Here is a 14,780-nt window from a genome sequence, read left to right on the forward strand (position 1 = left end):
TTTTCAAAGGGGGTTCCGTTTCTTGAACTGTGTATAATTCTCTTTTGTTTAGTCGATGTCTGACAAAAAAATTGGCTCTAATCACCTAATTTACTATCTAGTAACGGAACTTAAAGGCAAATTAAACATTATAACAGCAAATATCTATCATTTCGTGTTCAACATTATCTTTGTGGATACTTTTAAGCAAAATTTATATGACATATTTCTATTACCTAAAAGATCAAACCTTCAAGGGGGGTTCCGTGGACCTCTTCGACCCCCCCTGGATCCGCCACTGGTTATAACACTAAATCGTGAAGAAAGAATGGTAGACTGCAAACCATATACATGAACTAACTAATTGGTACAAAATAGCACCAATGAAACAATAGAATTATTGAAAACATTAGGAATATATGTGTTTAGTGCTATTTAGCTTTGTGCTATTTCACAGATATATAGTTTGCACTCTAAGCATCTGATCTTACTAAGTTAAAGCCTTCCTCAATAACACACGCCCTCTAGCGATTGTTTCTGTCGTGACGAAGTAGGTTTTGATGGACGTCAATCAAGGCGTTTCCATAACATTCTATAGGCACATGCTCTTGAAAGCTTTGTATTTTCAGACAAGGTTATGGAAAACCCTTTTATTGACGTCCACCCAAACTCTATTTTTGTCGCGACAAGGGAATTGTACGATTTTGCGCGTGTGATAGAGAAGCGCTGTAAGAGTTAATTTTAAGTTCCTTTTTTGTTGTTGTTTTGTAGCATGTGGTGAGGTATCTATCGATCTAGGCTTCGCCATTGACGGTTCTAACAGTGTTGATAAGGACGAGTATCGCGACTTGCTGGATTTTATTATCGATGTCATCAAGGTAAGACTTAAATCATCAATACCTCCCCAGGCTGTGCAGATTGGAGGAGGAAGATTGGGTAATTTCGTTTCACGTCGTTTCCGTTGTCACAAATTTGAGAACTAAATGGGAAATTTCCAGTAGAATTTCGTTAGTCTAGAGCGGTTTTCGAATGAGTAGGGAACGTACAGTACTAACTTACAGCACAAACTCGGTATGCAATACCTTAGCTTAACACTCAAATGGCTTTCCATTGCGTTTGTGCCCGGGGGGTGACTCCAAGATAAAAGCATCAGGTATGCTCGTCGTATCTCTTAGAAGTAAAAATCAGCGATTTGGGATCTTTTAGGGTGTACAAATAGACCTATAAGCCTGCAGCGAGATGACGTTTTACCCCCGTCTCTAGACCATAATCCTTTTCATATTGCTTTTGTTCTTTAATTATGACTGTTGTTCCTGTATTCTCTAAGGAATCAAAATTTTTAATATGAAAGAATTTTAAAAACTATTATGGTATAGAGTCGGGGGTAAAACGTCATCTCGCTTCAGGCTTATTCCACTGTTGTTTTTTTTTCATTCCCTAGAGTATCGTTTCCTTGTTTAACGGTTGCGCATTAGAAGAACATGAATATGGATAAAACTCACAAAAAGAAACGTGTTATCCTCAAGAGAATAACACGTGATTCCTAATGAAATATAAATATCCTAGGTGGATTTACCGCATCGTTCCCCGATCATAGAGCAGTTTTCGTATGACTGTGTACGTCGGTGCCGTATGCGTGCCTTGCTGCGACCATGATGTTTTCTAGACTTTTGATTGGCGCAATGTGATTTGTCGGACAGTGCCGTGACCGTGTCCGCGCCGTGCTCCGAGCCGTGTGTCAGACATTTGATTGCATGCAATGTGGTGGTCCAGGTGGTCTGGCGTATGCCTTGCCGCGTCATGACCGTGTTCGTGCCGTGAGCTATTCTCAGTCATACGAAAACTGCTCTAGAAAACCACTCTGTGCTGTTTAAAGATGTTACTCGACCTATTATATTTTCCTAGGTGTTCCCTATCTCACGATCCGGATCACACGTTGGAATCGTGGAGTACGGCAAAGGAGCGTCTGTGAGAATCAAATTTACTGACCACTACACTCAGGGTAGTTTAATATCTGCTGTTAACAACCTGAAACGAGGAAGATACATCAAAACCGACATAACGGAAGGTCTTCGGGTGTCTGCAGAAATGTTTGACCAAAACTCTCCGTACGGCGCCCGTGGTCCCTCTTTCCGCAAAGTGTTCGTTTTCCTAACTGATGGTAAAAATAATGGCGATGAAGAACTGTTTAAAACTTACAGCGCTAAAATCAGGGATCAGAACATCATGACTATTGCTGTTGGAGTGGATATAGCTGTACGCGAGCAACTGGAGACTATCGCTTCCAATAAAAACAATGTATTCCTGCGCAATTCGTTCCGTGAGCTTGGTTCTGTGATTAATAGTATTAAACCAGCCGTCAAGTGCGAAGAAAGAGGTAAAAAAGATGTTTATTTTTATGTATGTCTGTTATTCTAGATATTAATATCTAAGAACACGGCGGACTTTAATGGTCATTTGGTGGGTGGAGTGAGTACATGTATCTTTTGCAAGTGGAGAGGGTGGTTGATGTGTTGGTGGGTGGAGTAGGTACATGTATGGGTATCTTGTACAATTGAAGAGGGTGGTTGATGTGTTGGTGGGTGGAGTAGGTACATGTATGGGTATCTTTTGCAAGTATAGAGGGTGGTTGATGTGTTGGTGGGTGGAGTAGGTACATGTATGGGTATCTTTTGCAAGTGAAGAGGGTGGTTGATGTGTTGGTGGGTGGAGTAGGTACATGTATGGGTATCTTTTGCAAGTGAAGAGGGTGGTTGTGTTGGTGGGTGGAGTAGGTACATGTATGGGTATCTTGTGCAAGTGGAGAGGGTGGTTGATGTGTTGGAGGGTGGAGTAGGTGCATGTATGGGTATTTTTAGCAAGTAGAGAGGGTGGTAGAATATATAGGCATGGTTTTGAAGTGATGTGTTGGTGGGTGGAGTGGGTACATGTATGGGTATCTCGTGCAAGGCATGGTTTTGGAAGTGATGCGTTGGTGGTTGGGTAGGTACATGTATGGGTATCTCGTACCGGTGGAGAGGGTGGTAGAATATATAGGCATGGTTTTGAAGTGACGTGTTGGTGGGTGGAGTGAGTGCATGTATGAGTATCTTATGCAAGTGGAAAGGATGGTTGGATATATAGGAATAGTTTTGGAAGTGATGTGTTGGTAGGTGAAGTTGGTATATGTATGGGTCACATACATATACGCATTAAAAACATACGGAATAATGTGGCCTTTTTATGTCATTAGGCTCGCTCATGTAAAGTTCAACGTTTGACCTTGAAAATTTCTCGTCTAAACCAGAGGATTTTCTTTTGCCAATTCGGTGCTACCATACTAGTTTGATGAAATCCACATTCCATTTCAAAAAAGGCCACATCCCTCCTTCCCCTCTCCACTTAAGTGATAGGTTTTATTTAGTTCCTATTGTCAATTCAAGTTTTTGTTCTTTCTTTCTAGATTAATTCTTCCGAACCACCCTCTAACACAGAATAACCAGAGCTCATTGATTTAACACACGCTCGGACTCCAGTCCATGATATGAACGGATTTTTTCCAAACATTTTCCTCTTCTTAAAATAGGCAATACTCAGCTCGCTAACTACATATAAAATGCTAGACATGCAATTCCAATGTAAAATGATAACTTAGTAAAAAAAACACATTTAGTTTATAAGTTTTTTGTACCTTTTGTTTCTCAGGTTAAATCAGGATATGTTTTAGAGCAAGTCTATAAAATTATGTAACGCAGATATAATGAAATAGCAATAAACTCTTTTTAAAATAACTTGTTTTAAAATATATGCTTTTAATTAGAAGTGGCGGATCTAGGGGTGGGTTTTGGGGGTTGCAACCCCCCCCATCAGAGCCATCGTGATTTTTTTTTTTTTTTTTTTTTTTTTTTTTTGACAACACCAACAGTATTGCGAGTTTTATTAAAACAGGGGTGCCGAACACATTTTGCTCGCTTATTAGCAACGTTTTTTATAAATGCTTTGGCCGCCTGGGAATCATAATATCCAGAAGATAAGACACCTCAGTTTTGCAAGGTTCTCGATTCTGATTGGCTAACATTTTTTCTCAGATTAACTGTATTGTATTTTTTACTCAAACGGTTAGTAAGTTGGCCTTTGAAAAATTGCAAAATGAAGTACAATGGCGATTATATCTTTAATTGCTTTTCATTTTTCTTTCTTTTATTAATCTTTTTTTGACAATGAAAAAGTCGGGTGCTCAAAGTGCATGTTTGCAATGCTACAACCCCCCCTTTGAAAAAATCCTGGATCCGTGCCTGATTAGAGTAACATTCTGACCATTTTTTACAATTTTCAAAAAAATACTCAGCAGCGGGAACATTAAAATATCATAAGTAAAGTTCAGGACACTAGCAAATTACATTCAGTTCGATAGACACAATAGACCTTTTTAGCTTAGGCCAGACTGAAAAAGTGAACGTGGCCAAACGGTTGCCGGTAAAAAATGTGGAGTACCATTGCACTAAAAAGGCTCCGTACATTTGCAATACGGCACACTACTATCTCCAGCTTTTTCGAAAGTCGTCTGCGAGTTTTCTTTGAAAATTCCTTTAGAATAATAAAAATCCCTGCAAAGGAACTACGGACCACCTAAATAGATCATCTCGATTGTCTCGACCAAAAAGCTGCTGGAAGTGCGTATTTTCACGTTTCCACAGTTAGGCGCCAGTCACTAGTCACCGCCATGCTTGCTTGAAGTAGGATTCTTTAATGGCATCTGCCACTCTTTAATTCGCGTTGGTCGTAAAAAAAAAAAAAAAACATTTAATTTGTCTGACCCCGCTAGGTTAGCTAAGAAAGAACGCAAGGAATCTACGCTACTCTCATGCAAGCAGTTTCATAACAACGACACGTGCAGTGTCTGTTAAATGGAATTCCGCGTTCAACTCATTTCATGCACAAGTGCAATGAGGCACTAACTCCAGCTCCAGCTCTTTCTAAAATCGTCAGAGAGATTGGGTTTGAAAATTCCGTCAAAATGATATAAATTCCTCGATCTGTGTCTACGTGGTGACAATAATGCTTCCCTAGCTAGAGTGGAATCTCACCACTGACCCTTGACCATGCAAAACGAAGCCAGCGGAGATATAGGGCATACTGGCCACGTTTTAGTTCCAGAAACGCTATTTTCGCCTCTAAGTCCGCCCATGTTCATCATATAAAGGTCGACACTGGTTCATCTCTAAACATTCATTGTGTAAACGGCGTCCTAGCGAAAGCATTGTGAACTATTCGAGATCAAAATGTCGCTTTATTATGGCGGTCGAATTCTTACTATGGTTGGAGAGACGAAGGAAACAGTCCAATACGTCGAGGCTGTGGTAGAAATGGATGGAAAGATCGCATTTGCAGGAAGTCTGACCGAGGCGAAAAAATTGTTTCGTGGAGTAAACGAGGTGAACCTCGAAGGACGAACAATGATGCCAGGGCACATTGATCCTCACCTTCACCCTTCCATGGCGAGCTTGATTCTCAAGATGGATTTCATCACCCCGTTTGACTGGAATCTTCCGAGCGGCGTGTATTCTGGAGTACGAACCGAAAAGGAATATCGTGCCAGGTTGACCAAGCTGATCGCGAAGCGAAATATCAGTCCAAGTAAAGATTTCGTGATAACTTGGGGCTATCATCCATCTTTCCATGGCACGATGTCCAAATCCGTAATAGACCAACTAGCCACTACAGTGCCTCTTGTTGTGTGGCACCGTAGTTTCCATGAAGCGTACCTTGGCACCTCAGTTCTTGAGCAGCTCAAGTACGACGACTTGGACGAGCTGAAGAAAAATCCTCAAGTTGATTGGGAAAATGGCCACTTCTTCGAGATGGGTTTGGATGACCTTCTGAGCACAACATCGTTCAAAGACCACGTTTTCCCTCTAATGGAAGAAGGCTACAAAGATCTGGTCCAGGTTGTCCATTACAATGGAATCACCACTGTAGCGGATTTGGAATTTCCTATACTTGATCTGGACCTGGAGAAAAGCATGGCTGCCAAGAATCTGAAGTCAAAGGATGTCTTCTTCTCGACCTATTGCGTTTGTAGTGCGAGGAACTTCGGCAAGATCGCAAATGAAGATCATGAGATAGCTAAAAACCTCATCCAGGATCTAGCAAAAGAATTCAGTGATGATCAATTGATTGTATACGATGACCACGTAAAGGGGCTCTTAGACGGGGCGTTCTATTCTCAGCTGATGCAAATGGCAGACGGCTACCCTGATGGCCATTCTGGTCAGTGGATCACTGAACCAGACGAGATGGCAAAACTGATGGAAGTCTACTGGAGGTCCAAGCCTAAAGGGTTCCAAATCCACGTACATACCAATGGTGACCTTGGGATGGCAAGGGTATTAGAAATCGTGGAACATCTGAAGAAGAAGTACCCTAGAAAGGATCACAGGACGACAATCGAGCACGCTGGCTACTTCACTAAAGAGCAAGCTGATAAAATAGCTGAGCTTGGTTTGATGGTGTCGGCCGCTCCATACTACCTCTTTGCGTTAGCTGATAAGTACAGCAGTGAAAAAGAAGGCATTGGTAAAGCCCGGGCGGAGGCCATGACCCCACTACGATGGCTCTTTGATAACGGAGTGGTCACAGCTCTTCATTCTGATTTCACGATGGCACCGTCACAGCCTCTTCTTCTCGCCTGGAGTGCTGTAAACAGGGTCAGTGCCGAAGAAAATTGCTTCAGAAAGGATCTAGCAATCACTCGCTACGAAGGAATGCTTGGAATAACTAAGAATGCAGCCATAATCCTTGGTACTGATGACATCATGGGAACCATTGAAGAAGGAAAGCTTGCCAACTTTACAATCCTCGAGAAGGATCCACTGGAAGTGAACCCCATGGAAATCAAAAATATCAAGATCTACGCCTCAGTGTACAAAGGAAGAATGAACAAAATCCATGCTTAGTGACTCAATCTAAGAAAAACTGGTTGCACTGTTACTTTTCCCTGCTAGCAAGTCTCCCTCACTGGCGATTCTTGGCAGAGAAAATGGGAAAAAATATTATCTTTGCCAAGAATTGCCAAAGAAGGAGACTCTGCTAGCAGGGAACTGTTAACTGGACTTGATTGATAGCTCGATGATTTTAATAAAGTAGAAAAAATTCAAATTAGAAAATCGATTAGTTCCCAAAAGTCTTGCTTACACTAACATTTTTTTAAAATACCAAAATACAGCACAAAACTTGAAAAACACAACCCCAAGGTTCAGTGTTGGATGATAAAGGTGTCTTTGATACATTGTGGAGTGGCATAAGACAGGGAAACCAAGCCACACCTTATACATTCACTGGGGAGGGGGAGTGGTGGTTATTAATGTAGTGTTTTTTTAGGCTGATTATTTTTATGTATAACTTTCAGTGTGCAACCTTTTAAGCCTTAAAAGCAAGTAAACATTTGTATTTTTTTAATTAAAATTGCATTTGCAAAAACTCTAGACTGGTCGCTAGTTTTATCTTGTTTATCCAGGGATTTGCCATCACTTGGTCATATGGGGTGGGAGGGGGATTTACCATTTACCCACCAATACACACGGATACTAACCATATGGATAAAAATACCAAATTTTCTCTTTAAAGAAAAAATATTCTATATACTTAAACAATTTTGGGCTACTGACTGTGCACTGGTTATTAGAAGTGTCATGTCGAAAGAGCAACATGTGGGGGGGGGGGGACTTTCGGGTGATCATGTCCCCCGATTTGTAGAAAAAAAACATTCAATTTTAAAACAATTCTGATTTATCCTTCTTTTGCTCCTCTCTTTTTTGTTTCTTTTCGTTCAGCATTTCAAGGGGGGGGAGGAACAAAATGGTGACTTTTCACAGTAGTGCACCCTTAGAAAATCCTTGCTAAGGCCCTTCAACGAATTTTTCTTTTTGATCTGAATTTTCTTTTTAAATTCAGTGAATTCGTATGGAAATCTGAGGATGTCCAAACATTTTGGTGACCATAACACAATCCAACACCTTTTGGGCTAGCACTCAAAAGAAGAATTTTGACCCCTGTCTTGCTAACAGTCCAGGGCCGGGTTGTTCAAAGCTGGATTAGCACTAATCCAGGATTAACTCTATAGGTCTTATTAAAGTGCTACTACGACGAAAATCGCTCAAACTTGCATTCGGCTGAAACTTCCTAAAAATACTCTTTAAAGGTCCAATAATCACTGTATGAAGTGTTTTCTCGATATTCAGGACGAAAGTATGATATTTTTACGATTACTTTTTGGAGTCCGTGACGTCATACACTCAACATCAAACATTGCTACATATATTTCTTTGTATATAAATCCTTAATTTATTTTATTCCTATGAAGCCCAAAGGTGGCTAATGTGCTTATTTCACATTACTTGTGACTATAATTTATATTTTGGGGTGTTTGGGTATTTCTTTCCCCCTTTACTACTGATATTTTGATCATAAACTACAAAGAAATGTATGGAGCGATGTTCGATGTTGAGTGTATGACGTCACAGACTCCAAAAAATAATCGTAAAAATATCATACTTTCGTCCTGAATATCGAGAAAACACTTCATACAGTGATTATTGGACCTTTAAAGAGTATTCTTAGGAAGTTTCAGCTGAATCCAAGTTTGAGCGATTTTCGTCGTAGTAGCACTTTAAGAGTTAATCCAGGATTAGCACTAATCAGGCTTTGAACAACTAGGTTCAGGGCTCTAGAATTTCATTAATTTTAGTTGCCCAAAAATGATTTTACAGTTTCTGAAAGCTGATTGAGGCATACTTTCTAGTACCAGACCCTGTAACGCTGTATTCCTGTTTATTTTTGGCAGTTTGAAAAAATAAGTTGTAAAATTTGCAATATATTAATTTTGCCTTCATGAGTTTTTCACAAATTAAATTCCAGACTAGTCAATGAGAACAGTCAAGTGAGGTGAAAGTAGTGAAAAATCCATGAAAATAACACTTGATGTGAAGAAACAACTAAACTACATGTATTTCTATGAAATATTTTATTTCATTTGAAATTCACCAATATGACAGGCAACAAAGGTAGGAATTAAGATTCATCCTCTCCTTCATCATCTTCCTCCTCGTTACTGATTTGGAAGTATCGCAGCTCATAAGTGTTTTGGTCAGAAGCCACTACACGAAGCCAATCACGAAGGTTATTTTTCTTCAAATACTTTTTCGTAAGATACTTGAGGTACCTGGGAAAAATGCATAGGTAAAGGTTAAAGATCTGTATCTTAATGTTAGCAGTCACTTGAAGGGAGGCTACTCTCAGTCTCCCAGGGCTTAAAATAATGGTCAGTCAGTTGCTAATCATGATCGCTGGCCAAATTAGGTCTAACTCAAGCATACTTCATTTCTGGCTCCACTGGTCTAAATGATCAGTAGGGCAAAGATTTGAACAAGGTAGTCTGGACATTGTCTGATGACAGTTATTTTAAGCCCTGTCTCCCACGAAAAGCAGTACCACTACACTACCACCTTACTATACGATGTCTGACTATAGGCTTATTTAAACAAGTGACACAATATGAATTGGCACTAAAAATCAATACTTTTTTTGCACACAATCATTGTCAACCCACCTTTTTGAGAAAGGAATATCAGACACCACACTGACTTTGTTCTTTAGTCTTTCTACTGTAACATCTCCACCAAGGTTGTTGGTTTTTCCTTGGACTTTGATCTTATCATGAAGAAAAGTCTCCTATTGGGGTGTAAACAGAATTGGGACTTAGGGAAGATGGCCCTAAGTGTTCTACTTAGGGAAGATAGCCCTAAGTATTGGAAGTTTTGTAAGGTACTGTATCGGTTCATACCTTAACAGCCATTCTCAATAACACAAGCTGCCGTAGCGATTGTTTCTGTCGCAACAAAAAAGCTTTTGGTGGACGTCAATCAAGGTGTTTCCATGACATTCTATAGGCACATGCCCTTAAAGCTTTGTGTTTTCCGACAATGTTATGGAAACGCCTTGTGATTAACGTCCACCAAAATCTTCTTCCTCACAACAGAAACAATCGCTAGAGGGTGCGTGTGATTGAGAAAGGCTATAATTAAGACTGATCCAGTTTTTACTAGCGCCAGAAGGTAGGAAGCAGAAGTGGAAGCATCAGAAATGGAAACCTTCTGTTCCTTTCCAGGGGTTTCATTAATTTTTAAAACATGGGATAAGGTCATGAAGTAGCCGGAAAGTCTAAGTGAACATTTTACAAATTACCTAAGCTATGAATGGTAGTTTAAGCTGGAGAGTTTTGATCATTTACTGTACTAGAGAATTATCCGATCCTCAATCTTTAATGAAATCCCTGCTTTTGTTTATGATTCTGTCAATGTCACACTTCTACTGGGGTCTATATATATTCTATTTTCATTGGAATTACAACATCTTATGATTCTGTTTGTTTCCAACACCAGTGAAAACCAGACCACATTATTGACATTGAAAATAAAAATCTTATAAATAATGATAGAGGAAAACATAGTATTAAGTTAAAGCAACATAGAAAACTTTGGACATGTTTTGTATTGTTCCGGTAAGCTCTGTAATGGATTTACAGAGAGGGAGGATTTATGGGGGAAGGGTGTGGTTTAATTGACTTTTGGTTGGTAAATTGATTAAAAAAATTAACAAACAAACATTCAAGTAAATAAACATTTAAGTAGCTAATATTGCTATCAAATTAGCAAACTGCACTTGTCAAAAAAAAAAAAATATATATATATATATATATATACACCGACTTGCAAGAACATTGTCATACAAAAATAGAACATTAGTGATTTAGTGGGATAGGAATTATATTAAAAAACAAAAGAAGATCACTGAAGCTGAACTTTTTCTTTTGTCTTTTAATGCATTCCTTTCTCACTAAATCACAAATGTCCTAATATCGTATGTCAACGTTCTTGCAAGTAGGTGTGTATATATATATATATATATTTGAATAGATAGACATGTATGAAAACAACTATACAGTGTGTACCAAAGCAATCATACGACATGTAACAAACAGACCTAGTGTATTGAAACTGACATGTAACTAAACGACTGGTATTCTTTGACTCCTGCCAAGTTTGAAAATGGACACTAGTACCCATATTTCACTCATATTCTTAAGTACCTTACTTTAAAACACTGTTTTTTAGTCATTTAAGAAATAATGTATATCACTTACGAAGGTAGCAGCATCCATGATTCCATCCTCAACAGGGTGGGTGCAGTCAACTGAGAATTTCAGTTGAGTCTTCTTTTTTTGCTGCTTCTTTTTGGATTTCTAATGACAATATGAACAAAACAACACAGACAATTAATAAAACTGACCAAAATTCATTTTTGAACCTAAATTATTGTGATGTCATAGCCACTATTTTGGTTTGCTGTGAAAATATATTTGGCCTTGGTGCTTTTTTCATGTCAACCAACATGCTGGCCATGCTGTCATGTTATTATCTTGAGAAGGGATGTATGCCACCATTAAAGAAAAGCAGTAAGAGCCCAACATTTCATTATACGTTTCTCGACCAATCAGCGTGAGATTTTCAATAATCACATTAATTAACAATCATTCACCAAAGGCGAAATGATTATCGGGGAATATTTACTGAGATGTGAGTCTTCCCCAATAATCACTGAGTCTGAGGCAAATAATTGTTTTAGCATAAATACACAGGCAATTTTTTCCAAAAAAGGGAAAAAAAGAAGATAAAACACATTTTTTCTGGTAACAGCAACAGCGCGGCTGGCCGCCATTTTGGATTTTCGCTTAAGGTGATTATCGTGTGATAGTGTGAATTTCTTAACCAATCAGCGTGCAAGATTTTCTATAATCACCTGCATATTTTTATTAATATGCAATAATGTCTCTAAAATCAGCTCACAAATTTGATGCAGGATTCATCTAATACTCCAAGGTAATACTCTATCATTGAACATTTAAAAAAATGCCGAACAGGAATAAAGTTAATCATCAGCTGTTTGCAATTATTAGAACTCTCCTCAAAAATCACGATGATATTCAAATATTTCATAAATTCTGTCCATATTTTATGACACGTGGTTAGAATTTGAAAAAAAATAGATGTAATTTAGAAGCTAAAACATATCAAAAACCCCTTTGGAATTCATTTTACCTCTACAAAAGCGCATAAATTAATAATTCTTTAATAATACTGCTATTTAAATCCATTTTTTGAATAAATTAAACATAAATTTTACTCGTTTTATTGCAATCCCGCGGTAGTACAACTTTACACATCAGCCGTACTCGGAGTTTGAATACAATTTTTTGTGTCAAAATCATGATTTAGCGCCAAAAAATAGAACCGTGGGTGTAGAATGATAACTTAAGTAACTAAATTAAGCACTCTGGAGTAAAAATTGTCGTTTTATAGGGGTAAAAAAGCGATATTTTAGAGAGTATTCTTACCACAGGCATGATGGAGTCGAGAAAGAAAGGGAAGAGAACCACATGAGGCAATGCAGGGGGTCTTATGCGCGCGCACAAAAAAACACGTCTCTTCCGCTGCCCTCACAAACCGAAGTCAAAACACGAATTCCTTGAAAAACATTTATAAATCTTTTCAACAATTTTCATAAACTTTTTAGCGTTATTTTTATTCCTTTTCTAAAAATATGGATAAAAAATAATTGAAGTCTTAAATTTAGTAATTAAATCAATACTTATAGCATGGGGTTCCTGTGTTAATGGGACTCCGCTGGTCAAAACCCCGTGGGCGTAGCTCAGTTAAAAAAAACATGGCGCCGATCAGAAAGAGTGAAGAAGAAGTTGGAAGAATTTGGGATCGATGCTTTGTTGATACCACGATAAAAGCTGGTTAGAAATATAAATAGTTGTCCCTTCTTCTTAAATCTATTTTTTCCTATAATATACACAGCGTTTTGATTTATAATGCCTACCGGTATTTGAATATTGTTATTGTCAATTGATTTTTATTTTATTTTTCTAGCTAGTGGTGCTATTGTTGGAAGCTTATTTTCGCTTTTATTTTTTAAAAGTAAGTAGAGTGAAGCTAATAGTGCGTTGATATGTAGGGGTTGAGATCAAACCCCCTCCCTCTCCCCCTCCTCCTCCTCCCCCTTCCCACCACCACTAATGGAGTATTATTAAACCCTTCCATGTCAAAAAATGTCTGCACTTGCTGTGCAATTATCTACTAATCATGAATAGACCTTCTTACCTTGGGCATAGAACCCATTTCAGATCCCAAAGTGTCATTCCCTAGAGTATTTCATTATGGATACAACTCAAACAAAGAATCTTATCAAAAGATTGAAACATGGTCTGAGATGGGGAGGGGGAGGGATTCAACTTAGCTGGAAAAATTTTTTTTCAGAACTTAATTCTTGAGCAATGTTTGAAGAAGCATTAGGCTCTTTGTGTCTCTCTGCTAGAGCACAACAGCCTTTGACCTCTCATGACTTTGTTGCTCACTCTCCTTTAACAAATAGGAAAATCATGGCCTGTTGCCCTAGGTCTGGGTGTGGGCATAGGTGCAGGGTATACTAACTGTAGACATCAGTTTTGGTGGAGAAGGTACTATCCATACCCTCCAGCACAAGGTTTTAAGTACAGACCACCATTCTGGAGAGCACCACCACACTCAAGGAAAGATAATGCACCAGAAAAGGTAGTATGAAAAGGGTATTTTACAAGTTTCATCATTATTCAGGAGCATGTGCACAGTCTAGACTGATTCCATACGTTGGTCTTCTCACTCATCAATTAACTAGAAAAAGCACAGTGGGTAGCTTTTTATAGACCCCTTGCATGTGATGCCAAAGCAGCTCAATTTTTAAGAAGAGAATTGGAAACCTATTGCCGTGTCCTCCAAATTGAGCTGCATTCTGTTGGGCTGCAAGGGGTCTATTTCTTTTGTAAAATGGTAATTATAATAGTCATTATTTCTAGGAAACAAGTACATAATAAATAGATATACATGTCACTATCTTAGTCAAGAAAGTGTCAAAGAAATCAACAATTCCTCCCTAAAATCTTGATTTCAAAAGTTCTACCCTGAGGCAAAAAAAAGTTGAAGTTGAGCATTCTATACTTTACTTTTGATATTTGTAAATAATTAGACACTGATACAAGGCTAACCCTAAGTAAAATGAGTTAACTCTAGATCTGTAATCAAGGAACACAGTGGTAATTTGGAACTCAAAAAAAGTTTATTCGAAGTGATTAATATTTTTTCGTTTTTATGCAGTCAAAGGAAGCTCCACCCCCAGCTGATGTAGCACCAGAACCAGTAGCAACTGAAAAAACAGAAATCAAACCAAGTGATTCTTAGAGAGCTTGTTAGTATTTAAAATAAGCATGGAAATGATGTCATGAACAATAATTATGATTGACAGCAGTATGTCACCACTGATAAGCTTCAGTAACATCATTACATGCTTCAGAAGGATATTAATAATTTTGGTTGACCGGTGATAAAGTCAGACAAACCAAACCAAAGGTTATTATGTTTCATTATAATAGAGTAATTGTCTGAACTGTGTAAAGCAAATAAAAGGTTATTCTTGCTAGAATCATTGTAAACTCTCATTTGTCTTGTAACTCTAAAATCATGCTATGTTAGTGTATAATAGATTTCATGTGACTGTTAAAGATGTGTAGTCTGAGAGCATACAAAGCTGTATCATGTCAGTGCCTTGTATACCAAGCAGTCATTGGACAATTGCAAGTAATGATTCATATGCATAGGGATTGGTTCGGTGTCATCCATTCCATATCATAACAGTTCTGTATGCCTATTATTTACACCTATTTTTTT

General features: G+C 38.3%; 4 protein-coding genes across 4 annotated transcripts in view; 3 read left to right on the forward strand and 1 right to left on the reverse strand.

The window, feature by feature from the left end:
• LOC148913958 (agrin-like) overlaps positions 1 to 3,732 on the forward strand; it is a gene marked incomplete at its 5' end in the record, with an annotated part of 13,283 nt that extends 9,551 nt beyond the window's left edge. Inside the window, 3 exons of the mRNA XM_089025662.1 lie at positions 751 to 857; positions 1,885 to 2,356; positions 3,422 to 3,732. Of these exons, the coding sequence (XP_088881788.1) occupies positions 751 to 857; positions 1,885 to 2,356; positions 3,422 to 3,426 (584 nt within the window). The remainder of the gene's footprint in view (positions 1 to 750; positions 858 to 1,884; positions 2,357 to 3,421) is intronic.
• A 1,302-nt stretch (positions 3,733 to 5,034) lies between these two features.
• LOC116301762 (uncharacterized) lies at positions 5,035 to 7,442 on the forward strand. The gene has a single exon (XM_031710878.2). The coding sequence runs from the start codon at positions 5,241 to 5,243 to the stop codon at positions 6,912 to 6,914; it is 1,674 nt and encodes a 557-aa protein (XP_031566738.1). The 5' UTR covers positions 5,035 to 5,240; the 3' UTR covers positions 6,915 to 7,442.
• A 1,521-nt stretch (positions 7,443 to 8,963) lies between these two features.
• On the reverse strand, positions 8,964 to 12,460 carry LOC116301760 (large ribosomal subunit protein eL22). Its single transcript, XM_031710877.1, has 4 exons — positions 12,410 to 12,460; positions 11,159 to 11,257; positions 9,566 to 9,687; positions 8,964 to 9,178 (listed from the first exon to the last, which is right to left on the reverse strand). Exons 1-4 carry the CDS (start codon positions 12,416 to 12,418, stop codon positions 9,028 to 9,030), a joined length of 381 nt encoding a protein of 126 aa, XP_031566737.1. The 5' UTR covers positions 12,419 to 12,460; the 3' UTR covers positions 8,964 to 9,027.
• Positions 12,461 to 12,726: 266 nt separating this feature from the next.
• LOC116301759 (uncharacterized) lies at positions 12,727 to 14,535 on the forward strand. Its single transcript, XM_031710876.2, has 4 exons — positions 12,727 to 12,817; positions 12,951 to 12,998; positions 13,453 to 13,631; positions 14,211 to 14,535. The coding sequence occupies exons 1-4, from the start codon at positions 12,739 to 12,741 to the stop codon at positions 14,292 to 14,294; spliced, it is 390 nt and encodes a 129-aa protein (XP_031566736.1). The 5' UTR covers positions 12,727 to 12,738; the 3' UTR covers positions 14,295 to 14,535.
• Positions 14,536 to 14,780: the final 245 nt, after the last annotated feature.

This window comes from Actinia tenebrosa, unplaced genomic scaffold (assembly GCF_029948245.1).
Source record: "Actinia tenebrosa isolate PJP-AT-01 unplaced genomic scaffold, QUT_ActTen_1.0 PGA_scaffold0__85_contigs__length_37466705, whole genome shotgun sequence".
Classification (NCBI taxonomy): domain Eukaryota; kingdom Metazoa; phylum Cnidaria; class Anthozoa; order Actiniaria; family Actiniidae; genus Actinia; species Actinia tenebrosa.